Source organism: Myotis myotis, unplaced genomic scaffold, assembly GCF_014108235.1.
Source record: "Myotis myotis isolate mMyoMyo1 unplaced genomic scaffold, mMyoMyo1.p scaffold_m19_p_5, whole genome shotgun sequence".
Classification (NCBI taxonomy): domain Eukaryota; kingdom Metazoa; phylum Chordata; class Mammalia; order Chiroptera; family Vespertilionidae; genus Myotis; species Myotis myotis.
The window spans coordinates 2,063,630-2,088,528 of NW_023416357.1; the positions used below are offsets into that span (position 1 = coordinate 2,063,630).

Below are 24,899 nucleotides of genomic sequence, written 5' to 3' on the forward strand. Positions count from 1 at the left end.
TCACGGCTGGTTAGAATGTGGCTGCGCTCTTCTTGGAGAAATCCCCACCCCTTTCCCTGCGTTGTGGACAGCACTGCAAGGGCCAGCGCTCGCCTGGTCAGTAATCGTGCCGATGGGGCCACACACTCACTTACGTGCTGCCACGGCGCGATGGGGAGCTGAGTGGCTGGGATGAGACCCGGCTGCGTATCTGAATGCTGACGAACTGGCCTTTTCCAGAAGAGTCTGCCCACCCCCGAGGTACAGAGGGGGAGGGATGACCTGTGGCCGGAGGGCCCGGGCGGGTGGGAACAGGGCGGAGAGATGCTTCTCAGCAGGTTGGTCTGTGTCCTCCGTCCTCCTCGGCCACACGAGGCTGCTCTCTCTCCCTCCGTGTCTCCAAGGTCTCGGCCTTGGTGCCTCCTGAAGCCCAGCAGCCTCTCCGTGTCCCGGTGACCTCGGCGCTCACAGCGTCCTCAACATCTACGCAGGTTGGGGCGTCGGAACTTCGCGGTTTTAAGGAGCCGCAGCCGCTGTGGTCCTGCCTGCTCTCAGGGTCGGTCATTCCACTCCCAGCTCCCTGCCAGGTGGGAAGGGGGGGCTGGGCCTCAGAGACCAGGAGGACTTTCCTGGGAGACCAGCTGGGCTCTGGGCGCAGCCCCCGCCCCCCTTGCCTGCACCTGCCTCAGGCCAGCTGTTGGTTCCTGGGGCTGGGCTCCTGCGTCTAGACGTGGGCTTCCTGGTGCCCTCGGGTGAGGTTTCAGGGTTTTGTTCTCCGCAGCCTCTGTCTGCAGGACCATCAGGCCGTCTGTCGGGCGTCCGGGCAGGGAATGGAGCGCTTTCCGGAGCCACACCAGGCTCCTGAAAAGAGCTTCGTTGTTCACGGGGTCCCGACCCTGGGGGTGTATTTCTCTCTCTTTCGTAACCTGCTTGCTGCGCCTCTTAGATTTTTGCAGAAATGAAATCTGGGCGTCGCGCTCCCCTCTGCCATCTGGCGGCCGGCGTGTTGGTCTCAGGACGCGGTCAGCAAAGAGCCCAGTTGCCGAAGCTCCTGTATCTCTCTCTCCGGGACTGAGGGGGTTGCAATTGGACTAACGAGCCACCAGGGGGAGTGCTTCTTCTGACTTCCTTTGCATAAAGTAACAAGGATATGTAGTTTATGCGGGCTTGTTTGTTTTATTTTATTTTTCCGGGTTTGTTTGTTTTAATCGGAGACGACCAATGAACAGAATTACACAAGAAGAACGTGACCTTTTGTAATTTCATTCGATCATAAAACCGAGCCAACACACCCTGAGCGAAATGTCTTTACAAGCCACTTGCATAGCAAAGTGCTTAAATTCTAGGTGAGCTCTTAAAATGAGTCATTCCAGATGGGCTTATGTGGACCCGGTCTTTCAAAACATAACCGCTGCATGTAGCTTTTAATGAGAAACGCAAAGGCCCAACGACATGTTAGATGCGAGTCCGACGCCCACGGATCCGAAAGCACAGCGGGAACTTCCTCGACCCCGCGGCGCACTAAGGGGGCACCTGGGCTGCGCCCGAGGGTCTGTGTCCCCCACTGTGTCGCACCGTGCGCCTAGGCTGCGCGTGTCCGAGGCCCTGCAGCAGCGGCATTGCATGAGAGACCCCGAATGGGCCGCCTCCGTGACCAGAGCCCGGACTGGGTCCTGTTGAGCAGCTGCGGGCGATGGCGGGAGAACTTCTCGCCCAGAACTGGGAGTCCCGGTGAAGCTTCCTTACTTTCTTCTTCCTGTTTGCCCTCGGGATCCTGAAAATGGCTCGGAGCGGACAGCAGACGCAGAGTCACACTTTTGAAAGGGGTGTGTGTGTGTGTGTGTGTGTGTGTGGCTTCCCAATGAAATAGAGAAAAGATCCAAACTGGCTTTCAGGGCCGCCCGGGATCTGCACGCTCAGTTCCCTTCAATCTCCAATCCAGCGGCTCGCCACCTTGGCTGCACATTAGAATCACCTGGGAACTTTTTAAAATCCTGATTTCTGGGCCTCATGAATTTACAAAAATGGGGCCCAGAAATCAGGATTTTAAAAAGATTCCCAGGTGATTCTAACGCGCAGCCAAGGTTGAGAACCACTGCTCTAATCTCTTCCTTCTTCTTAACCTCTCTCCTCTTCTCTTCTTGGAACACACAGGGTCCCGTCCAGCCCACAGCCAGGCTGCGGTGTCCAGAACACCCCGCCCGCCCCGCCCGTGGCCACCTCTCACCCCCCAGGTCTCACCTCAGCCCGGCCGGGTCCTTCCTCTGACCCTGCGAAGGGCACCTGCCCCTCCCCCACTCCTGGCCTCGGAGCACCGTCCCTAGTCCTCTCCGTACAGCAGGTGCGGGCCTACCTGTCTTCCTAACCAGAAAGTGAGCATGGGGGCGAGGCCTTATTTGTCTGGCTCACGTGTATCCCCAGTGCTCCCCGAGCAACAATCACCCAAAGGTGTTTCTAGATCAATTACTTTTAAAAACCCAGCAGCACAGAAATCGACTAAGAGGAGAGCAAAAGTCGTTTTCCAATCATCGGCAATTCCACGCCCACACACAGGGCCCACTGCCACGTGGTGAGTGCTGTCCCCTTTCCTCTGGGCATCAAAGCTGCACCGATGCCATTTTCACAAAGTGCAACAAAACCACACATTACCTATATTTGTAGCTTTTCATGAACTTTACTGAATTTAACAGCAAAGTAACTGAGATGAAACGGAAGGGATTAGGAATCACCACATTTTTATTAAGGCGTCATTTCTAGTGGCTCCTGGTAGACAGACCCTTCTCAAGTGAAGAAGCGAGATTATGAAAACTATTGAGGCTTGGATCGATGTTTTGTAAACACATGTCCCAATTTGGGGCCGTTTCTATTATGTTTTTAAAGTTATCTGATATCAATAATATTTTATCCCATAACCATAACCCCACAATCGACGCTTTTGTTTTATATGTAAGTGGGTTAAAATCTCACTTCCTGTATTTATTTGCTGCCATTCGCTTCTTCTTGCTGAGTTCTCATTTGCTTCCTCTCTGGATTGGCTGTATCCCTGCCCAGGGAGGCTTCTGAGAGGGGCCCTCGGCTGCTGTGCACGTTGCTGCTGTCTGCAGGTTGAGGTTCGGCCTCTCTGGGCACCAGCCTGACCGTCGCCTCTGGCTCATGCTTTTGTTCCCAGCCGTGTTTTAGACGTTGCTCACGCCATGGGCTGGCCTTGGACGTCACCGACAAGTCTAAGGTCAGTGTCATCCCGTGGTTCTGCCTGAAGGTGAACATGATTCTTTATCCTTGGTGCTCACCGCCTTCCCAGCACAGATGCTGGTGCTTGTCGGTCCTTGTCCATTTCTCTTGCCCTGGGTCCCTCCCTGGTCCCTCCAGCCTCACCTCCACTCCCCTTGCTGGGGGCACCGCCTGGCCCACCACCTTCCCCCTGTGGCCTCCCCAAGCCGCTGCTGGTACCCACCCTGGCTGGGCGGGGCCAGTGAAATGCCCTCCCTTCCCCTCCCCGCTGCTCCAGCCCCGCCTCCGGTGAGTGAGCTCTTCCTGCGCCAGCCCCCAGCTGAGCAGCCCCCGCCACACACACACACACACACACACACACACACACACACTCACGCCCCAGGGGTGTGACCCGGTCCCCTGGATGACACCTGGTACCCGAGTTACGTGGACGCTGTCTGACACCCCGGCTATGAGCTCCAAGGGGACGGACACCCCTTCCTATCCACACAGCCAACCAGCAGGAGGCGCGCAGTCCTGGTGGCACCGGGCGGGCCGGTTGGATGGATCCCGGCGGCCAAGAGCAGGAAAAGTGCCGCTTTGACCCGCGGAGGCTCCAGCCTTTAGGGGCAGCCACCATTTGCCCTCGGCGCACAGAAAGGTTCCGAAGGAGCAGCCTGCGCGCCCGCTGCCGAGGGGCTCCGCGCTGGGCCTCCACCTGCGCACCAGGAGGTCAGGGTTCGATGCCCGGTCAGGACACCTGCCCCCGGGTTACGGGCTCGTCCCCAGTGGGGGGCGCGCAGGAGGCAGCCGGTCCCTGACTCTCTCATCATGGATGCTTCTCTCCCTCCCTCCCTCCCTCCCTCCCCCTTCCTCTCTGACATCAGTAAAAACTTATTTAAAATAAAGAAAGAAAGGGCAGCTGCAGGTGAGCGGTGGGAAGCCCAGTCCCGGGCGTGCCCGCTCAGCTCCGGGCGCCGCACCCGCCGGGACCTCGGGAGGGGACGGGGGAGAGGGGAGGGGAGGGGAGGGGAGGGGAGGGGAGGGGAGGGGAGGGGAGGGAGGGGAGGGGAGGGGAGGAGAGGGAGGGGAGGGGAGGGGAGGGGAGGGGAGGGGAGGGGAGGGGAGGGGAGGGGAGGGGAGGGGAGGGAGGGGAGGGGAGGGGAGGGAGGGGCGGGGCGAGCGGGGCGCGTGCGCGGGCCGGGCTGTCGGTGCGCCTGCGCCGTCTCCGCCTCCGGCCGGCCTGGCTGACCCGCTCGGGCGGGATGGTGCCGCGCTGCCAGGTAAGGTGGGCACCCCTCCCGGGCGCGCGCCCCGTGCCCTCCCGGCCTCGGAGGCTGTGCCCAGCCCAGGGCTCCTGCCGCCGGGCGCCCGCACCCTCCCCGGGGCCCCCTCCCTTCCCGGGCCCCCGCCCTCCCCCGGGGGCACCTGACCTTTGCCCCGCCCTGGGTTATTCCTTCTCGGAGACGAGTTTCCAAAAGATCCGCCTCCTCTCCTGCCCGGAGCCCCCCCCACCCCCCCACCCCCACCCCCACCCCCCGGCCCCCGCGCATTCCAGCCTCAGTCGCAGGTCCCCGCGGCGCTCGCATCGGTGTCCGGGGCCCCGGGTGCTGGTGGCGGCCGCCCGCGGGTCAGCAGTTTAGGGTCCTCACAACACGTGTCCCCCGCGTGGGCCACCGCGGGTGGGTGGGGAGGCGCCCCGCGGCGGGCCGGTCCCGGCGGCGCCCTGGACCCGGCCGGCGGAGCAGGTGCAGGAGCAGGTGCTGGAACCCGCTCGGCCTGCCCGGCGGGCGGCGGTTGCATAACCCGCCCCGGCTCCGCGGGCCCAGGTCAGCGGCCCCGGAAGACGGGCCTGGCTTCCCGGCCGTTCACCCTGTGCCTGCTCGGCACTCAGACACGCGGTCGCTGGGGACGTGTCCCCCAGGTGCCACCTGGTCGCCTCTCTGGTTTCCGCGGAGCCGCGTGGGGCGTTGGCACCGGCACCCGGACTCCGTGCGAGCTGTTCAGAAGGTGGCCCTGCAGACACGCCGACATTTCTGTGGGCGATTTGATTTTCTCTCACTCATCCAATTTGTCTTTGACAAAAAGGAACTCATTTGTCAGGAGAGGACCGCGAGTCGGTAATTAAGAGCATTTTCTCTCCTTTCAGGTCGAAGTGTTGTATTTTGCAAAAAGTGCTGAAATCACAGGAATTCGCTCGGAGACCATTTCTGTGCCCCAAGAAATCAAAGCATCGCAGCTGTGGAATGAGATAGAAGCGCGGCATCCGGGGTAGGTAAACATTGTGGAATACGTACAACAGACGCTTTTTAGCATTCTAAAAAATGGGTGAATGGGTAAATGGTCAAAGTGAAAAAAATTAATTTTTTTTTCCCTAATGTCAGAAAGGGTCATTTTTTTCTGTTTTTCTGGAACCAGAAATGTAAATCCTAGTTTAAAATGCACAGCTCCTTAAGGCGGGTTAGAGACAGTTACCGAGGAGCGCAGTGAGCTGGGTGCTCCCACACGGACATGCTCATGTTTGCTTTTGTAATTTCAAAATATCGAACATGTAGATTCTGCATTTTCATAGCAGTAAGTGAAACTGTTACAAGTTCTGTTAAAATGTGTGCTTGAAACTTTTATGTCCTGCCACGTCTTCAGAGAAGTCAGAATGGAAATTTCTAAGATTAAGAGAAAAAGGAGATACCAAACCCCGGGGTTTTGGATTTGCGTTTGGATTTGCTGAACTTGCGTTTTATAATAGCCGATTTAATGTCCCTACCTCAAGTCCTTTTGGGGACAAATTGTAAAAGTGGCTTCTTAGAAGGTGTTCAGGAAGTTTGACGATGTCGCTTAGTCCATATGGATGTTCAACGGGTAAGAGAAACTCCACAATGCGTGTTCAAAAAACTACTCATTTTTTATTTTATTTACCTTTTAAATTGCTCTGACAGTGCCCTGATAATCCATGACACATGCGGGGCCTCTGTCCCACCTTACCTGTAACCTTTCACCTGCCGGGAGACACCTGTCTTGTGGGGACTTCTGAGGTCCACTCAGTAGACTGTACACTTAGAAGGCTCCTGGAATTAGAGCATTTTTCTTTTTTCTTTCTTTTCTTTGACCTGGTCTGAATGTTAGCTTCAGTCTAGTATTTAATTCTCTAAGACACACGGCAGCCAATATGCGTTGTTGGCAGTTTTCTGTGTTCTTGGTGGTGAATGAGTATATTTATTCTTCAATGGATGCGTCCTTTCTCTGCAGAACATAAGTTACTTTAGTTATAACTGCAGGCGATGCTACAAAGTAATATTTATGTCATATTTTTTTTGTTTCCTTAATCCTCACCTGAGGGTATTTTCCTGTTGATCTTTAGAGAGTGGAAGGGAAGGAGAGAGACAGAGGGAAACATTGATGTGAGAGAGACACATCGACTGGTTGTCTCCCACACGGGCCTCACCCAGGGTCAGGGATCCAGCCTGCAACCGAGGTACGTGCCCTTGACCAGAATCGAACCTGCGACCCTTCAGTCTGCTGGCCGACGCTCTAGCCACTGAGCCACACCGGCCAGGGCTTCTGTCACCTTTTTCATGGGAGACCTTGGAGGCCTCGCACAGCACTGACGCTTCTCACTCTGCTTGCTTCCCTCAGGTTGGCTGATGTCAGGAACCAGGTGATACTGGCTGTGCGTCAGGAATATGTCGAGCTTGGAGATCAGCTCCTTCTGCTTCGAGCAGGAGACGAAGTCGCCGTCATCCCCCCCATTAGTGGAGGCTAGTGCTGGGGGGCCCCTGGAGCATGTGAGGTAAGTGTTCCTGTCCCTGGAGAAGGGTCACACAGGGGTAACCTGCGTGCAGATGGCTTTGCCTGCGCTCTTTGTACAGTGGGGCCTTGACTTACGAGTTTAATTCGTTCCGTGACGGAGCTCATAACTCATATTACTCGTATGTCAAATCAAAAAGTGAACGAGTGAGACACGTGGTGCTGGGCTGATGTGGTGGCGTTCACTGTGACGTTCGCTGCGCCAACTAGCGGTGGGGTATCTGAAGCTGGCTCGTAACCCGAATTTTAGCTCCCAACTCAAAGCCAAAAATCGGCCGAGAGACAGCTCATATCCCGAAAAACTCCTTAGTCGGGACACTCGTCAGTCAAGGCCCCACTGTAAGCCTGTCTGCACGCTCTCTGCCACAGCGCAGCCCGGCGTCGGTGCAGATAGACTTGTGCCGCCTCCCTGCTGTCTCTGCTTCAATTCTGCTGTCAGCAGCCTCGCTCCATGTCCCTCGGATGTGTCCATCCTCTTCACTGCATGGTTTGTTGAGACGCTCTCGTGTGCCAGGCACAGTGCCGGGCACTGTTGCAGGAGGGAGAGCTGATGTTCAGGGAGGTACAAAGCTAGTCTGTGGTCACGTAGCTCACGCATGTCAAACTTGTGGCCTGCATGCGGCCCACAACGAATATTTTTGCGGCCCAGCCAATATGACAATATGTAAGAAGCATTTTAAAAAATTTTTGTAACTTAATTTTTGCACTATCCTGTTATACATAATTATTAATAACGAACTACAATGTTCACTAATGGCTGATTACTGTAATCATGTTGCATTCATTTCCCTTACACACCTAACGCGCAGGCGCACCATTTCTCTCCACTAATACTAGCAGCAAATATTTTAGCAGCTGATGGCCAGTCATTAGTCTCGGACTGACTTGTTTGATGTGTGCAACAGGAAATATTTCACTTTCGGAGAACAAGAAAAATAGGTTTATTTGCATTACGCTTATTAATTTGTGCGGTGATGCAGTGTCTGATAAGTTAATGTTCAAGACAAAATATTAATTTTTACTAAAATGTTCTATTATTTTATGTTAGTAATTACTCATTTATTTCAGCCCCTTGTATTCAGCATGTCTCTATCGAAATAAACCTACGTTTCTATGAAAATTGAAGCTTTGTTTTTTTTTGTGGCCCACGTACACTTAAACCTTGTTTATTTGGCCTGTGTTAGCCTGTGAGTTTGACATGCTTGAGGCGGCAGAGCCAAGGCCCGAGGTCAGATGGTTGGACTCTGTGCTTCTTCACAAATGCGCTTACTGGTGCTGGGTCGCAGCTCCCCGGGCACAGAGGGTGCGGAAACATTACATGCCCGGGAGGGAGAGGTCACTGTGCTAAAACGGACGCCTACCAGTTCCCAGGGATGTGAAAACGCAGCTTTGTTATTTAGCTGTTGCAGGTGGGACCCAGGCCATCGCTCCGTCTTTCCAAACAGCAGCGTCCCTGGGTGGAGGGCGTATAAGAGCGATTCTCTGTGTAGGCGGACACGCAGACAGAACGGGGCTTAATTCATTGTCAGCTGACGAGTAAATGGCGTAGAGACGAACAACCTTGCCAGTAAGACACTTTGGTAAAGTTCGGAATGAAGGAGGACGTCTCAGCTTGCTGGGGTTTCCTTCCAGAAGCAGAGTGACCGTCATGCTGAGCGGTAAATCCTTGGCTTCATCACAGAAAGGAACAAGCCAAGGATGCCTGATCACGTTTCACCCGCTTTTCCCCACGCTCTTCCGGAGGCCAGTGCCCCAAAGGGAAGGATAGATATTGCAAAGCAGATTGCCCACCATGGCCATAAGGATGGGCTCTCTTAGCCCTACTGTTTAGGAATAAGAGAAGGCTTCCGTAGACATGTATCTCTGTTTTATTTGGAAACTGGTCACCTTATCACCTTCATGATTTTAGAAAAGTGCTATTTCTTGGAGTTTGGAATTTATTCAGAAATAATGGGCTGCCATTGAAGTTAGGGGTGTGTATGTTTGTGCGTGCATATGTGTGTGTGTGTGTGTGTGAGAGAGCATGTGTGTGTGTGCACATGCATGTGTCTGAGCGTGTGTGTGCTTGCATATGTGTGTGCGTGTGGCGTGTGAGCGTGTGTGCGCACATGCATGTGTCAGCGTATGTGTGTGTCACGTGTGCGTGTGAGCGTGTGTGTGCACGTGCATGTGTCAGCGTGTGTGCGTGCGTATGTGTGTGTTGTGTGTGAGCATGTGTGCACATGCATGTGTCTGGGCGTGTATGTGTGCATGTGTGTGTGATGATTAGAGCTGCTCTTGGAAAGATGCGGAAGTTGACTCAGCAGCTTGGTGATTGATGAGTGTGTTTGACAGGTTTGAAGCACATGGTTTAGGTCCTCACAGAACCAGTGGGGCGCTGGCATGGCTTGAAGTTCAGAGACTGGCTTGCCTGGACCTTATTGCAAGAAAAGGGGTGGAGGAGGCGCGGGGCGTGCGGGCGGTGGGACGTCCTGGATCAGCGTCTAGGCTGACCGCTCATTTCTCTTCGGGCCGCGGGGCCAGGGCGAGGACACTGGCTTAGGAGGCTCCGTGGTTGGCATCACCTTGAGTGACTCCCTCACTCCTCCGGGCCTTCTTCCCCTCCTCTTCTGTGCGGGTGAACCCCCAGGATTTAGGATTTTGCCCACACGCCTCGCGGCCTGCAAGGTTCCACCTGCCTGGCCCGTGTCCAGTGCGTGGGTGAGCCCCCGCGCAGGGAGCAGCCCCAGATGCTGCCGGGGGGCTGGGCGGTGCACGGCGAGGACCCCAGCGCTCTGCACAGGCGGGCACTTCCCCCTTTTATTCCCTCGGCGCCTTTTCGGGTTGTGCCCGCAGTGAAATGAACCCGTCCCTGTGCGTCACCATTTCTCTCCCCGGAGCCTTTGTGGCCAAAGGAAAGGGCGGTTCCAGGCGTGGTGTGGTGACCGCGGGGAGAGCGATGTGCGTGAGGCTGACCTGTCGAGATCTGGACCATCCCGGGACGGGAGAGCCCTCAGAGGAGCAATTCCGAAGGGGGACAAGTGGGCGAGAGGGATAGTTTATGCTTTAAGACTCAGCGGTTCTCAACCTGTGGGTCGCGGACAATGAAAATGCATCCTGCAGATCAGATATTTACGTTACGATTCATAACAGTAGCAACGTTACAGTGATGAAGTAGCCACGAAGATAATTTTATGGTTGGGGGTCCCCACGACATGAGGAACCGTATTAAAGGGCCGCGGCGTCAGGCAGGTAGAGCCACTGCAAGTGGTCATGTTCATGGTAAAGTCCTTTTTATATCGTGCTCAGCTCATTGGGGGTAAACACTGTCGTGTTTTTTTAATTTCACACTTATTGGTATCATTCGGATCAGAGCGTGCCTCCCAGCACCTCTAATGTAGAGAAGCATGACTGGACGTGCAGCCTGTAGCTGGGTGATTGCCTCTGGCACCACCCTTAAGGTCTGTTAATACCTCATTTCTAGGGAAGATGTGGGTGAAGATGAAGAGAAACCTAAAGATATCATCAGGTTCACCGCCGAGAAGCTGTCCGTGGAGGAAGTCTCGCAGCTGGTGACGTCCCCGCTCTGCGGTGCAGTGTCCCTGTTTGTGGGTGAGTGTGTGTCCCCAGCTCCCTGGCCGGCACGAGGCCGTAAAGGCACGGGTGTCCCGTGTCCAGTGTTAGGGCGGGATGTTCAGACACTGAGCCACGGTGACCGGATGGGGGTCGAAGTTTCCAGCTTTTGCTTTGTGTTAGTTAATCGTCAAATGAGCATTTAAAGGCCTACTCAGAGCAGGACAGAGGTCCTTAGCAGAGAGAATTCTGTGTTTTCCAAACATCCAGGGGAAATGGTGGCGGTGACACCTTCATGATGACCCGGAACGTGATGCGTTCCTCCAAGTGGCAAACGCCGCCGGAAAAGAACTCTGCTGCTTTGTCACGCGAGAGTCTCCGTCCGCCTGCCCAGTCCGCGCGTCTTATCTTCTTACCTTTGCGACGGTTACTTTTGTTTTTCTCATGATGTTCATTTTTAGAATATTGCAATGTAATCGTTAGATCTGTATGCTACTTGTCTATTCCAAAATAACCCTGTTCTTGCCCTGGCCGGTGTGGCTCAGGTGGTTGGCTGTCATCCGTGCACCAAAGGGTCGCCGGTTCAGTCCAGGTCAGGGCACATGCCTGGGTTGCAGGCTCGATCCCCAGTAGGGGGCGTGCAGGAGGCAGCCAAGCGATGTTTCGCTCTCATCGATTTTTCTCTTCCTCTCCCTCTCCCTTCCTCTCTAAAAAAAAAAAAATCAATCAAAATATATTAAAAAATTAGAACCTTTTTTACTGTGCCATTTCTACTATAAGGAGAAACCTTATCTAATAGCCTTTTTTCCTTCTTCTTAGGGACCACAAGGAATCACTTTGAAGGGAAAAAAGTCATTAGCTTAGAGTACGAAGCGTACATACCGATGGCGGAGAACGAAGTCCGGAGGATTTGTGGGGATGTGAGGCGGAAGTGGCCGGTCAGGCACATCGCGGTGTTCCACAGACTCGGGTACGGCGCCCTCATGCCCTGCCAGCTCCCTCCGTGCGGGCGCGGACCCTGCGGTGTCAGGTCCTGGCTCCGGGGAGAGGAGTTAGCGTGTTTCCTGGCAGACGGTGGAGGTTAAGGCTGCTTGTCCGTTGTAACGTTTGCAGTGCCAGCTGCTGTGCCAGGGCCCAGGTGGGCAAAACCCTTGAGCCCGGGCTGCAGGGCTTGTGTCGATCGGGGGGAAGTCCCAGAGGCCGTTAGGGAATTGTCTTCTAGTCTGGACTCTGTTTATATGAAGAAAAGAGACTGTAAAGTACATGCCCTGGAAGGACATTAGATTCGTTTGCCTTTTGTGTCCCTAAGAAGAGTGGGTTCCAGGCTTTGCAAGCGCCCAGCAGGGGAGACTGTCGTCAGGCGCAGCGAGTGCTGCTTTGTTACGGCGCCTGTCCTTGGATTACAGCGCTGGTGGTCCTGTCCGCTGTGTGTTGCTGTTTGACAGTTAAGTTCTCTGCTGCTTCGCCAGTTGGTGACATTTCTCCGGCACCGCCGGGCGCTGTGCCTGTTCGTTTGGCTCAGGCGTTGGTTGACCTGGAGGCCACGTAGGAGGAAGGGGGTGTTAGTTCTGGGAGCTTCTCTGGGTTTTCTCTTCAGGGGTCATGAACCCTTGAGCAGTAGGTTCAGAGAAGGCGTAACGTACCCTCTGTTCTGTTGCAGCCTGGTCCCCGTGTCCGAAGCAAGCGTTGTCATCGCCGTGTCCTCAGCCCACAGGGCTGCGTCCCTCGGAGCCGTGAGCTACGCCATCGACGCTCTGAAGGCCAAGGTGCCCGTGTGGAAGAAGGTACCTGGAGGAAGCTCCCGCCTCTGCCTTTGGCCAGGGTTTTCTCAGGGATTTTTGAGCACAAGAGCACATGCAGAGTTTGTGCGTATGTGTCTCCCCCGACTTGCTGACTCCTGTTTTCTTAATCTGAGAAATGGTGTTTATGTAAAACTAGAGGCCCGATGCACGAAATTCCTGCAAGGGGCCCGACCCCCACCCGCCACAGCAGCCGCCTCTGCCTCAGCCCTTGCAGCCCCAGCTTCGTCCGGAAGGTTGTCCGGTCTAATTAGCATGTTATGCTTTTATTATCTAGGATCTTTTTTCCAAGGTTTGTTAACCATGAAAAATATACGCCCCCAGAATGCACGGCACGGAGCCGGCCTCCACAGTGTAAGAGTTGGGGTTCCCAGGCTGCCGGAGCCCTCGGGTTAGGGTTCCCTGAACAAGGGGTCTCCTGTGCAGAGCGGGAATGGTGTGCGGCTACTCGGGCAGTTGCCAGCACAGAAATTCTTCAAGGCACTAGACCTCCCAGGGCTCCATCCTTTTAGAAAAAGAAAAGAAAAGGGTGGAGAAAATGCCCAGTGAGTGGATGTAACCATGTCAGTGGGAGACATACGGGCTCTCTGTGTGCCCAGCCCCGCAGTGAGGGCAAACGGGTCTCTGGTCATAGAGCCTCTCCCCAGCAGCGGCAGCGGCAGCAGCTGTCTGTGCTCTCGGTGGCCAGCACCCAGGTGGGGCTGTAGCAGAGTGCGAGCCGCTGGGCGGTGTGGGGACAGCAGCCAGGGCCGGGGACCAGGGCGGGGGCCCCTCAGTGTCCATGACAGCTGGACCTGACCCGTCTGAGGGATGTAGCCACCAGGCTTTCCGAATGGAAACCAAAGCCCCTTGTTAAAGGGGAAACTGGGGTGAGAGGCCGTGAGTGTGAAGGGACCCTGGCTTAGTGCAGGGTGTCTGGGTGTTTGCTCTGAACCAGGCCACAGTGTCCATAGAGCGGGGGAGCCGTCTGAGAAGGGAGTGGAGGGCACCCCACAGTGAGGGCACCCCATGGTGAGAGCACCCACAGTGAGTCATGAGCCTGGGGCAGGGAGAGGGGACAGCCCCCCGACTGCAGGTGAGAGGGTGGCCTCCAAAGAAGGCCGTGGGTGGAAGGGGAGGGTCCAGGTGTCCAGAGGACAAGCGACTGTGGGTTTGTGTTCCGACGGCAGAAGAGCTGGCTAGAGAGTGAGACGGGAAGGTGGCCTGTCCTTCCAGAATGTGTGGAAATGCTAGTCTGGTCCTAGTCGCGGCCTGTGCTTCGAGGTCGTCTGTGGCGCAGGCGCAGGTGGGCAGGTAGACGCCACCTGCGCCCAGAGCAGCTGTCACCTGTGCAGAGCTTCTGCAGGGTCACCATGTCACAGGCTGAGCCCCGCTGCCTGGGGACCAGCGCAGTTAGAACTGCGGGAGCAGCAGGTGTGTTTGGAAAGGAAAATGCTTAGAACCGAAGATCCCACCTCTTCTGCCTGCCCAGCTGTCCCTGTGCTGGGCCCCAGGGAGTTCGTCCCTTATTCTGCCCCGGCTGCTCCCCTCTGGGTTGGCGTCCTTACGTGGAGGGGACGTGTTCGTTCCTTTCTCTGCTCGCGGTGCCGATATAACCGTCCGGGATGTGGAGAGAGGAGCAGATTCCAGTAGGTGTGATGTCCATCTCCCTCCCTGCTCAGGTCTGTCTGCGTGTATTCAGGTGCTTTGTGTTGAATGCCTGTTATGCTTCTGTCTTTTAGGAAATATACGAAGAATCGTCATCATCTTGGAAGAGAAACAAAGAATGCTTTTGGGCAACCAGCGACTAAATCACTCACGTTGGTGAAGTGGCCGCCTGACCTTGGACCACATTCTGGTTTTCCTTCGCCAGAACTCGGGAGAGTTCAGGCTGAGGTCTTACAGTGGAGGTAGAGAGAGGGACCGCCTTTAGGGGGAAAAGGAAGAATAATTTAAACGCGAGGAAAGATGTCAGCGGTAGACGAATGAACTCATGACTACTGATTGTAACTGGACTCACGAGTCTGTCTCAGAACCCACCCTCCAGCCCCCCTCCCCACAGCCAGGGTGCCGCTATGGTGCTGGCTGGAGGGCGCACAAAGTCATTACTGGACAGTCATGATATATTTTCAGAATTTATATATTTAAAAAGTAAACCAAATAAACATGATTAAAAACGTTTATGAGCAGCATTTTTCTGTGTTTTAAAATTCAGTACTAAGACATGAAACATGTATTTCATACTATGGCGATGTCTAGGATTTCAGAATCTATCATCTCACCATTACTTATTAGATTTTATAAGTTCTTAGTGTTGTATCCGTATACAAATCAGCATGAAGTCACTGTAAAACCAGGGTAATTGACTAGCAACAAGGTTCCTTTGGGTTATACTGTTAGTTGATATTTAAAATTTGACCCTCAGCCGGCCGGCGCAGCTCCCCTGTTGAACATCAACCAGGGGGTCCCGGTTCGATTCCTGGTCAGGGCACATGCCTGGGTTTTGGGCTCGATCCCCAGTGGGGGGCGTGCAGGAGGCAGCCAGGCAATGATTCTCTCTCGTCCTTGATGTTTCTCTCTCTCTCTCCCTCTCCCTTCCTCTCTGACATCAATAAAATAAAAATAAAAATTGATCCACAGCCACTGAAAAAGGAGAATGAGGTGGTTGTTTATTAAAGCACTTTCAGATAGTATCCCTTTTAGCTGCTTAGGCAGCATCGCCATCAGTGAGGTCCTTGATGAGCACCTTCTCTGCAAGGTCTTTGTCCTAAACAAAGGCCCAGCCTCCTCGTGGTCACCTGTGTACTATCTTCATGGACGGGAGTGTATGACCTCCTTATCGGCCTTAAAGCAATAAAACATGGACATAATTTCAGGCGACTGACACCACAGAATTCGCATTATGCATGTTGGGAACGAAGACTAGACTTGCAGACACAGATTGACTGCATTTGGGGTGATATGACTTGTTACATCTAGTGAGACATTGTTAGCATAAGGAATTCACTTTTCCAACCATCCCTGCCTGCCTGCTTGGTGCCAGACACCCGGCTGGTGGTCCCTGCCCCTGACCCTCACATGCAGGGGAAGGGTCCGCAGGCTGCCCCTTCCTGGGCTGCAGGAGCCACGCTGGCGCCAGGAATCCCTGGTAAGGCAGGCTTTTCCCCACCTGTCGATCCAGAGAAACTGGGCTGACGGATCCGGAAGACAGACACACCCTCCACTACCACTCCCTGATCGCCTGGCCTCGGCCTTGCCCTCTCTGGATTCATGCTTCCTTCTTCCGTCCACTACATTTTAGCCCCTTAGGAGAACAAGACAGTGTCATTCATTCTGAAAGCATGTTAGCATGGAGGTACGGGCCCCCGTAGATATTCCCAGGGCTTTGTACTGGATTGTTAATATGTTTATGCACTAAAGCCCCGATGCACGAAATTCGTGCAAGAGTAGGCCTTCCTTCCCCCGCTGCTGGCACCGGCTTCCCTCTGGACGCCGGAAGGGCAGGCACCAGAGACCTGGGCTTCCCTTGCAGCCCCGACTTCGTCCGGAAGGATGTCTGGTCTAATTAGCATATTACACTTTTATTATTATAGATGATTTCACTTATATGTGGAATCTAAAATACAGACTCGTAGATACAGAAAACAAACCAGTGTTTACCAGCGGGGAGAGGGGATCCGGGGTGGATGAAATAAGTGAAGGGATTAAGATGTGCAGATTTCCAGTTGTAAACGTTAGGGGGATATAAAGTCCCGCAGAGGGAATGTAGTCGATGATACTGTAACGCCTGTGTATGGCTACGGCCACAGCTGGTGCAGGGATTTGGGCAGGATTGGTTTGTGTGCTGTCGTTAGGTAGGTCCTCCAGCAGGGGGCAGTAGATCCTGGGCTATAGTCAAAGCAACTTGTGTGAGATTGTATTTGATTACTTTTATTTTGCACAGAACCCAAAAGTGCAATTTGGTTAGTAACCTTTTTTTTTTTTTTTTTAATAAGTTAGGTTGGAGTGGGCCTTCGATGAAAATTAGTCCCTGGTTTTGAATTAGATGAATTTCAATCTTGAATTGGAATCTTAGTTTAGAATATTAAAGGGTTATGGTAGAATGAGGGGGTTTTTAAAAATGCTGTTTGTAGTAACATCCTCAGGTGAGGATTAACTAACTAACAATATATTTTAAAAAATGAATAAAAACATAACCTCAGGAGAGGGTCAGAAATAATAAAAACAAACAAAACCCATAAAGCCTGAATAGCCAGTGAACATCTGAAAAAAATGGTCAATCCCACCAGGAACCAGGGACCAGGGAGACATCAGTTAAAACACAAGGTGTCATTACACACCCACCGGATGGGCAGAAATAACAAAGCTGACATCACAAGTGCAGAGGAGGTCAGGCGACCCGCCCACTGCGGGTGGGAGGGAAACCGGCGCAGCAGCTTTGAAAAGAAGAAAAGAAACGAATGTTCTCTCCCAGGAGTCGTGTTAATGCCCGGAGCTCACCAGACACACTGTGTGTGTGTGTGTGTGTGTGTGTGGTGGGCACAGGAAGCTGCCCTCTGACTCGGTTTCCCAGAACCCGTGGGGACGGGAAGGCGTGAGAGGTCACCTGACGCGGAGCACGGGCGTCGCTGTGAATGGCAGCACCTGGGAGTGAACGTGCCGTCCGTCCGTCTGTCCGACCGGCCAGTCTGGGAGCCTGAGGTGCATCTTGGCTTATGATTTCAGCACATTCACGTCAGCTTGTTTAATCCTTAAAAATGAAAGAAAATACTCAGACCCTCCTGCTCGCTACCGGGATTAGGAAACAGCTGCACAGACGTGCAGGTGCAGCAGCTGCTGGCTCTCCTGCGTCACTCCGTCACTCCGGCACAGGCTCCCGTCAGCTCAGCTGTGCGGCCAGCGCCGCGGAGGGAGGGAGCGGGACCGGCGAAGCTGCCGCCCTGGGCCCGAGAGCTCCGGTGGCGCCTCGGGTCTGACTGTGGGGCCGGCTCAGCGCCTGGGGTCTGAGGTCTGACTGTGGGGCCGGCTCAGCGCCTGGGGTCTGAGGTCTGACTGTGGAGCAGGCTCAGCGCCTGGGGCCTGAGGTCTGACTGTGGAGAGGGTCAGGGCCTGGGGTCTGAGGTCTGACTGTGGAGAGGGTCAGCGCCTGGGGCCTGAGCTCTGACTGTGGAGAGGGTCAGTGCCAGGGGCCTGAGGTCTGACTGTGGAGAGGGTCAGCGCCTGGGGCCTGAGCTCTGACTGTGGAGAGGGTCAGCGCCTGGGGCCTGAGGTCTGACTGTGGAGAGGGTCAGCGCCTGGGGCCTGGGGTCTGAGCTCTGACTGGGGAGAGGGTCAGCGCCTGGGGTCTGAGTTCTGACTGTGGAGAGGGTCAGCGCCTGGGGTCTGAGGTCTGACTGTGGAGAGGGTCAGCGCCTGGGGTCTGAGCTCTGACTGTGGAGAGGGTCAGCGCCTGGGGTCTGAGTTCTGACTTTGGAGAGGGTCAGCGCCTGGGGTCTGAGCTCTGACTGGGGAGAGGGTCAGCGCCTGGGGTCTGAGCTCTGACTGTGGAGAGGGTCAGCGCCTGGGGTCTGAGCTCTGACTGTGGAGAGGGTCAGCGCCTGGGGTCTGAGGTCTGACTGTGGAGAGGGTCAGGGCCTGGGGGCTGAGGTCTGACTGTGGAGAGGGTCAGGGCCTGGGGTCTGAGTTCTGACTGTGGAGAGGGTCAGCGCCTGGGGTCTGAGTTCTGACTGTGGAGAGGGTCAGCGCCTGGGGTCTGAGGTCTGACTGTGGAGAGGGTCAGGGCCTGGGGTCTGAGGTCTGACTTGTGGAGAGGGTCAGCGCCTGGGGTCTGAGGTCTGACTGGGGAGAGGGTCAGGGCCTGGGGTCTGAGCTCTGACTGGGGAGAGGGTCAGCGCCTGGGGTCTGAGTTCTGATTGTGGAGAGGGTCAGCGCCTGGGGTCTGAGCTCTGACTGTGGAGAGGGTCAGCGCCTGGGGTCTGAGCTCTGACTGTGGAGAGGGTCAGCGCCTGGGGTCTGAGGTCTGACTGTGGAGAGGGTCAGGGCCTGGGGTCTGAGCTCTGACTGTGGAGAGGGTCAGCGCCTGGGGCCTGAGGTCTGACTGGGGAGAGGGTCAGGGCCTGGGGTCTGAGCTCTGACTGTGGAGAGGGTCAGCGCCTGGGGTCTGAGCTCTGACTGGGGAGAGGGTCAGCGCCTGGGGCCTGAGGTCTGACTGTGGAGAGGGTCAGGGCCTGTGGCCGGAGGAGCGGAGCGGCCAGTCCCTGCTGTGCAGGATTTTAAGGTCCCGGACGCTGCTCACCGCAGGTGGCGGGAGAGGAGGGGCAGCCCTCCTGCTGAGTCCGGAGTGAGTGCATAAGACAGTGACACACAGGAGTGTGAAGTCCAGAATCCCCGGCGAGAGCGCTGTTTCTATAGGACTTCCGTTTACTCGGTCATGCGGTGTGGACAGAGGGGTGACAGTCACATGACACTCGCTGCTTCGCACACTTTCGCAGGAGCGCGGCCCGAGTCGATATGCGGGTCACTCCTCCAGTGGATGTTTCTCGGAATCAGGTGAACTCACAGCTTTACGTACACACACACACACACACACACACACACACACACACGCACACACACGCGCGCGCACACACGCGCACACACACGCACGCACACACACGCACGCACACACACACGCGCACACGCACACACGCACACACACACACGCACACACGCACGCACGCACGCACACACGCGCACACGCACACGCACGCACACACGCATGCACGCACACACACACGTACACACACACGCGCACACACGCACACACACACGTACATGCGTTTTCATAGTTTTGGTCGAGAGGAAAGACAAAAACTAGTTAATCAAAACCGATAACCATGTTACATCTTAGTACAGATTTATACATTAATATAGGAAAGTATCCAAGACAATTTGCCTTTAAAAAATATACAATTCTCACATAATTGTGCAACATATACATTTATATTTTGAGTTTATCTGCCCAAATGCATCTGGTACAGATGAAACCATCTCTTTATATTTACACAATGGCTACCTTTTTATTCTCGAAGGTTCAAAGTAGTTACATTTTTATTTCAAAATTTACCCCGTGTGTATGACCTTGCCTCCAGGGGTCCGTCCTGCATTGACACAAATGGGTGTTTCTCCACAGGAGGGCGTGCCCTACACCTGTGCACGCGGTGACGTCCCTGTGCAAACTGGAATGCGAGAGACGGACGGAGTTCAGTCTGAGGAGTTCCGCTTTCTGTTGGATGATGTCTTAACTTATGAGAGTTTCCTACACGGGGTAAAGCTGTATGTTAGGACAAGTACACGATAAAGAACTTCTGTGGTAACTTTCAGTATAATCACCTGTGTGATAGGCTAAGTTGGTTCACCGTTTCTTTGCTCTCCCGATAAGGGAGACGGTTACTGTTCTATGAAAAGGACTCCGCCAGCGAGAGACCCTCTCTGCAGCTCCACGTCCTCGCTTTCTGCTAACAGCTCAAGGCCCAAGTTTGAGTCTGCAGTTTCCTCACAAACTGTTCCACTTGGTTCCTATTTGCAGGCTGTAAGCCCTGCCTACAGGGGCCCTGCCTACAGGGGCCCTGCCTACAGGGGTCCTGCCTACAGGGGTCCTGCCTACAGTGGCTCTGCCTACAGGGGTCCTGCCTACAGGGTCCTGCCTACAGGGGTCCTGCCTACAGGGGTCCTGCCTACAGTGGCTCTGCCTACAGGGGTCCTGCCTACAGGGGTCCTGCCTACAGGTTCCTGCCTACAGGGTCCTGCCTACAGGTTCCTGCCTACAGGGGTCCTGCCTACAGGTTCCTGCCTACAGGGGTCCTGCCTACAGGGTCCTGCCTACAGCGGTCCTGCCTACAGGGGTCCTGCCTACAGGGTCCTGCCTACAGGTTCCTGCCTACAGCGGCTCTGCCTACAGGGGCCCTGCCTACAGCAGCGTGTCTCGGTCGCACTCGGCAGGCCTTGCCTGGGCACCGTCTATGACATGGGCACTCAAAGTGGCATCTTCTAAGCCCTACACCATATTTCGTCTCCAAACAAAAGTGTGGCTGAATAGGAACACAAAACTTCTTCTTCAACAAGGTTTTTTTCCTTTTTTTAAAAAATATCTTTTATTGACTTCAGAGAGGAAGGGAGAGGGAGAGATGGAAGCATCAATGATGAGAGAGGATCATGGACCTGCTGCCTCCTGCACGCCCCACATTGGGCATCCAGCCCACAACCCGGGCTTGTGCCTGACTGGGAATGGAACAGGATGCTCACACCGGCCGGTTCTTTTCATTTCTCTGATCAATATTCACCTTTGCTTAAAAGTGCTTGAGAAGGACTCATCCATTGGTAAATACAGCCTCTGCCTCTGACCACCGATCTGATCGCAGAAGCCGTGTTCAGGCAGGTGTGGTTAGCAGCGGTTCCCAATCAGGGTGCCTTGGTCCCCGAGGCCTCATGAGGGCTGGAGACAGTCTGGTATCACCACTCGGGGCAGCCTGCTCCCAGCCTGGGCAGCGAGAGGCCCGGGAAGCTGCGGACCATCCCACAGGGCACAGGACGCCCGAGGACATCACCGGGCCCCAGGCATCAGCAGCGCCCAGGCCACACCTGGCTGTGCTGCACGGTGTGGAGCCAGGGGGCACGCTGGTCAGTCTCCGGGAGCCCAGCCCTTCGCGGGAAGAAGGCGGGAAGGCCTCTCCCTGGTCTTGCCCGACTCCCCCCCTGCGTGCGTGACGGCAGCTGAGCGCCCGGTTACTGAGGCGGCGAGGCCGAGGAAACATCCTTACACAGCACCTGGAGGAACGAGTGCATCTGTACAGAGTCACGTGGTCCATCAAAATCCTCTGTCACCTCGTGGCCCGTCTCCTCCATGCTGCTTCTCAATAAAACTTTATTGGGATGAAACAGGTTTCGTCCAAACGGCTGTTCCAGGAATGGGGCTCCGGCACGGCTCACTGGAGAGCACCAGCCATTTTTGCTGTAAACCCAACACTTTACGGTTGTTTTTTCTTCTTCGTTTGGTCAAATACAAAGTAAACCCCTGACCTGCGTGCCCGGGCCTGGCTGCCACGGCCGGGGCCAGGCCAGATCCCATGGATGAATCCCTGTCCTCCCTGACTTCTTCTCAAAGTCAGAGCCTTGAAGGACTATTTGTGTTATAAAAACCCAGGCCCCAGACTTCTATTTTATACATATATACTTATATATATAAAATATTGATTTCACAGAGGAAGGGAGAGGGAGAGCGAGAACCATCAATGATGAGAGAGAATCACTGATTGGCTGCCTCCTGCACGCCCCCCACAGGGGATCGAGCCCGCCACCCGGGCCTGTGTTCTGACCGGGTATCGAACGGTGACCTCCTGGTTCACAGGTCACTGCTCACCCACTGAGCCGTCAGCCGAGCCAAGGGCATCGCTGCTGAGCTGCAGCCCCTGCCTCGCCGGGCCCAGTGGCTCATTGGCAGCTCCAGGCTGCAGCTCCACGTGGCGTCGCCCACGCTGCGCCCGGCCCTCGCCTTCTGCCCAGCCCCACCCTTCGAGGTCCTGTGGGCTCAGAGAGCAGAGGGTGCAGAAGGAAAAGGGGGCCCGTCTGTTCCAGCACAGCGACCGGGCGCTCGTGAAAACAGGGGTTCGGGGCCTCAGCCCACCAACCAGGTGGCGGTCTCGGGAGCTGGGACCGGGGACTCCAGCTGGGAGGCAGCCTGCAGGTGAGAGTCATTCGGGGGTCGGTCCGGGAGACGAGATGGACCAGCCCCGAGGACGCCTGCTCCGGGTGACGCCCAGCACCCCGTGCCTGCTCCCAGGTTCCTGAGACGATGTCCTGCTTTGCCTTCCACACACCCTGGAGCTCCAAGGACTAGAAATTCACTCGGCGCGGGGTTCCTGCCTCCTCCCCGTGGGGAGCAGAGCCTGGGGGAGACGGTGTGTGCACACGGGGGGTGACCGCAGCCACGCAGGGACGAGGCTCCAGGGCTCCAGAGCAGGGCTCCCAGGGCGGGACAGGGCTCCGTGTGGAGGCGGGAAGGTGCCCAGGACTTGGCTCATCTTTAAGAAGTCACAAGGACCCTGCCGGCAGCCAGGCGGCCAGCTGTGGCCCTCAGGGAGGGGGAACTCCCCCGTCCCCCGACGTGGTGGCCCCGGCAGGCGGGTCGTACCAGCAGTGCAGGCCGCAGTGTCTTGTGCTTCGGCCTCTAACCTCCCTCACCCCCGGGATGGAGACCTGCTGGCAGGAGGCGCCCCAGGCACTCGGCGGGTCTCCGTCAGTTCATCGCAGGAGAGGGGGAGGGGGCCGCCGGGCCAGCAGCTGGGCCCCTCGCTGTAAACTCCGTTCTCACAGAAAACTGGCAACTTCTGCCGGGAGGGGACGACCCGCTGTCCTTCCCCAGCGTCAACATCCGAGCTCGTCCTATGTCTTCACCAAACGTCACTTCTTTTAAAAACAATCGTTTCACACAACCGATCCCCCTCCAATAAAACTCCGGAGAAAGGTTGTGTTTTGTGGAAGACGCGCCGTGTCTGCAAGCACGTCCCCTTCCGACAGGGCACCGTCACCGTGGGCGCCGGGGACCAGCCGGCGTAGACACTGCCCACAGCAATAAGTCCTTTACATAAACCTCTAAGTTCCCACCCTCCCATCCCCCAGTTCTTTTTTCCAAACTGACCTGCAGTTTTCTTGAAATAAAATATTAGACTAGTGCCCCTGAGACCTCGCCCAACCCTGGGTTTAAAACAAAGCCTCGCCTGCAGCAGGCGCTGGCGGGAGGCGGCCTGTCCCCCGGGGTCCGGCCGGCGCTCGCTCAGCTGTTGAGTTCCATGGTCTCGTCAGCCTCGTCTGGATTCTTCATCATTTTCTCGTATTTCCTCTTGAAGAAGCCGAGCTGTGGGTGACGGTGTGAAACGTTACGTCGGTGGCTTACTGCGGGGGGCTCCCCCTGGCTGCCATGGGAACCACGTCTGGGAGCCATGGGCGCGGGGAGGGGGGTGTGGACTGGGACTGACCGGGTATCGGCCGTCAGGAGGACGTTGGGGCCCAGGGAGCTGGGTTCTGTTTATTTGCGGTTGGACAGAACACGCAGGGTTGGATGAGGGGAGGGTGGGAAAGGGCAGGCCAGGGACAAGGCCGAGGAGGTAAAATCCTTCGGTGGTTTTTCAGGACCTGACCTTGCACTGCCCTTTCTCTTGTGGTGGAGGAGGGGCTGAAGGGACGGAAGGCTGATGTCTGACCAGGACGTTCATGACAGAGGCCCCGGGAGCCTCGATGCTGAACGAGGCCCGTCTTACCTTCCACAGAACGGCCACCAGCACTAAGAGCAGAAGGATCCCGGCGACGACGCTCCCCACGATCACCCCGGTGGGGACTTCGGCCTTCTCGTGGGGCTTCGTGATCGTGATGGGAATCTGCCAACGGGAACACACGACAAGGGAGTGACCCAACCAGAGCAGCGACAAGAAGACGGTCTGGCCAGCCACGCTTTCTAGCCCCACGCACGGCGTGTAGGAAGGGGCCGGCTGGCTCAGGGCCATGTCCCCGGTCACACGCCAGGCAGTACCATCTCCAGAGGAAACGCTCCCGCCACGTCCAGCAAGGAACCCGGAGCCAGTTCCCTCCCCCTAACCGCATCAGCACCTAGCGATGTCACCGCTGGCGACCCCAGCGGCCGGAGTCACCCAGGACACGGCCTGTCGGTGTGCTGCACTGTCTCCTCGCCCGGCGGCAGCGTTCGGAGCTGCTTGGGGAGGGGAGTCAAAAGCCAGGTCAGCACCCCCAACCCCTTGCGATTAAACAGCAGAGACAGGACTGGGAAGCGGGCTCCTGAGCTCTGACCCCATGGGGCCCCCACCAGGTCACCTGATAGGTTGCTAAACGTAGACCGATATGTCGGGCTTGGGTTGTTCCTTTCAGCTATGAAATTGTCCTTGAGGCCAACAATGATTCTTTTTTCTTAATTGATTTTTTTTGAGAGAGAAGAACATCTATCGGTTGCCTTCTATCCGTGCCCCAACCTGGGCTTGAACCTGCAGCCAAAATATGTGCCCTGACTGGGAATCGAACCCGCAACCTTTAGGTGTATGGGACGATGCTTCAGGCAACAGAGCCACCGGCCAGGGCTACCTGTGACTCAGTACGTCCACTCCTTTGTAGCCTCTGCGTGAAAGACTGTGGTCACGACCATTTCCGCCACAAGCATGTTCTCCAAGAGCCGAGGGGACGAGGCCGATTCAGCCCCTCGACTGAGCGGTGAGCCTCGGGGCACAGCGCTGCCGCTCAGCCGGAACTCGCGAGCTGGGCTAAACTGGGTCTCACCTCTGGGTGACCATTTCTTTCCATTTGCATCTTCAAGCGCTAACACGGGCTCTGTAAGTGCAGGGCTGCGCGACTGTGAATCCACACAGTCCACGCAAGGGGGCATCTCTGCTCCCTCGGGGCCCGAGCCCCCGAACCGGGGCCCACGGAGCGACAGGGACCAGGAGCATAAGTTACTGGGTCCGACTGTCACATGGGCTGGGACTCACATAAACTCCAGGGTCCCTTACTTACCTACAGGGGGATGTCCATCCATTA

General features: G+C 55.8%; 2 protein-coding genes and 1 long non-coding RNA gene across 5 annotated transcripts in view; 1 reads left to right on the forward strand and 2 right to left on the reverse strand.

Annotated features, from left to right (window-relative positions):
• Positions 1-4,962: 4,962 nt before the first annotated feature.
• On the forward strand, positions 4,963-14,504 carry MOCS2 (molybdenum cofactor synthesis 2). 2 transcript variants are annotated; one of them, XM_036309794.1, is made up of 7 exons: positions 5,078-5,227; positions 5,339-5,460; positions 6,823-6,976; positions 10,457-10,584; positions 11,365-11,515; positions 12,206-12,329; positions 14,066-14,504. In XM_036309794.1, the coding sequence occupies exons 3-7, from the start codon at positions 6,870-6,872 to the stop codon at positions 14,132-14,134; spliced, it is 579 nt and encodes a 192-aa protein (XP_036165687.1). In that variant the 5' UTR covers positions 5,078-5,227; positions 5,339-5,460; positions 6,823-6,869; the 3' UTR covers positions 14,135-14,504. The 2 variants fall into 2 exon arrangements, with proteins under 2 accessions (XP_036165688.1, XP_036165687.1); XM_036309795.1 differs by lacking the exons at positions 12,206-12,329; positions 14,066-14,504 and adding an exon at positions 11,855-12,131 and having other exon boundaries at positions 4,963-5,227.
• A 1,791-nt stretch (positions 14,505-16,295) lies between these two features.
• Positions 16,296-18,916, reverse strand: LOC118656449. Its single transcript, XR_004967612.1, has 2 exons — positions 18,619-18,916; positions 16,296-17,073 (listed from the first exon to the last, which is right to left on the reverse strand). It is a non-coding gene; the product is annotated as an uncharacterized LOC118656449 (long non-coding RNA).
• Positions 18,917-19,179: 263 nt separating this feature from the next.
• The window catches only part of ITGA2 (integrin subunit alpha 2), a 68,651-nt gene continuing 62,931 nt past the window's right edge, over positions 19,180-24,899 (reverse strand). For both annotated transcript variants that reach the window (XM_036307990.1, XM_036307991.1), the window contains 2 exons: positions 23,618-23,734; positions 19,180-23,214 (listed from right to left, as the gene is read on the reverse strand). In XM_036307990.1, the coding sequence (XP_036163883.1) occupies positions 23,134-23,214; positions 23,618-23,734 (198 nt within the window). In that variant the 3' untranslated portion in view covers positions 19,180-23,133. The remainder of the gene's footprint in view (positions 23,215-23,617; positions 23,735-24,899) is intronic.

What these genes read in the sequence shown, in the direction of transcription:
- MOCS2 (XM_036309794.1), top strand. Translation starts at nt 6,870, where the DNA reads ATGTCGAGCTTGGAGATCAGCTCCTTCTGCTTCGAGCAGGAGACGAAG. An exon ending in TGCAGTGTCCCTGTTTGTGG is followed by an intron (nt 10,585 to 11,364) that starts GTGAGTGTGTGT and finishes CCTTCTTCTTAG; the next exon opens with GGACCACAAGGAATCACTTT. An exon ending in AGGTGCCCGTGTGGAAGAAG is followed by an intron (nt 12,330 to 14,065) that starts GTACCTGGAGGA and finishes TCTGTCTTTTAG; the next exon opens with GAAATATACGAAGAATCGTC.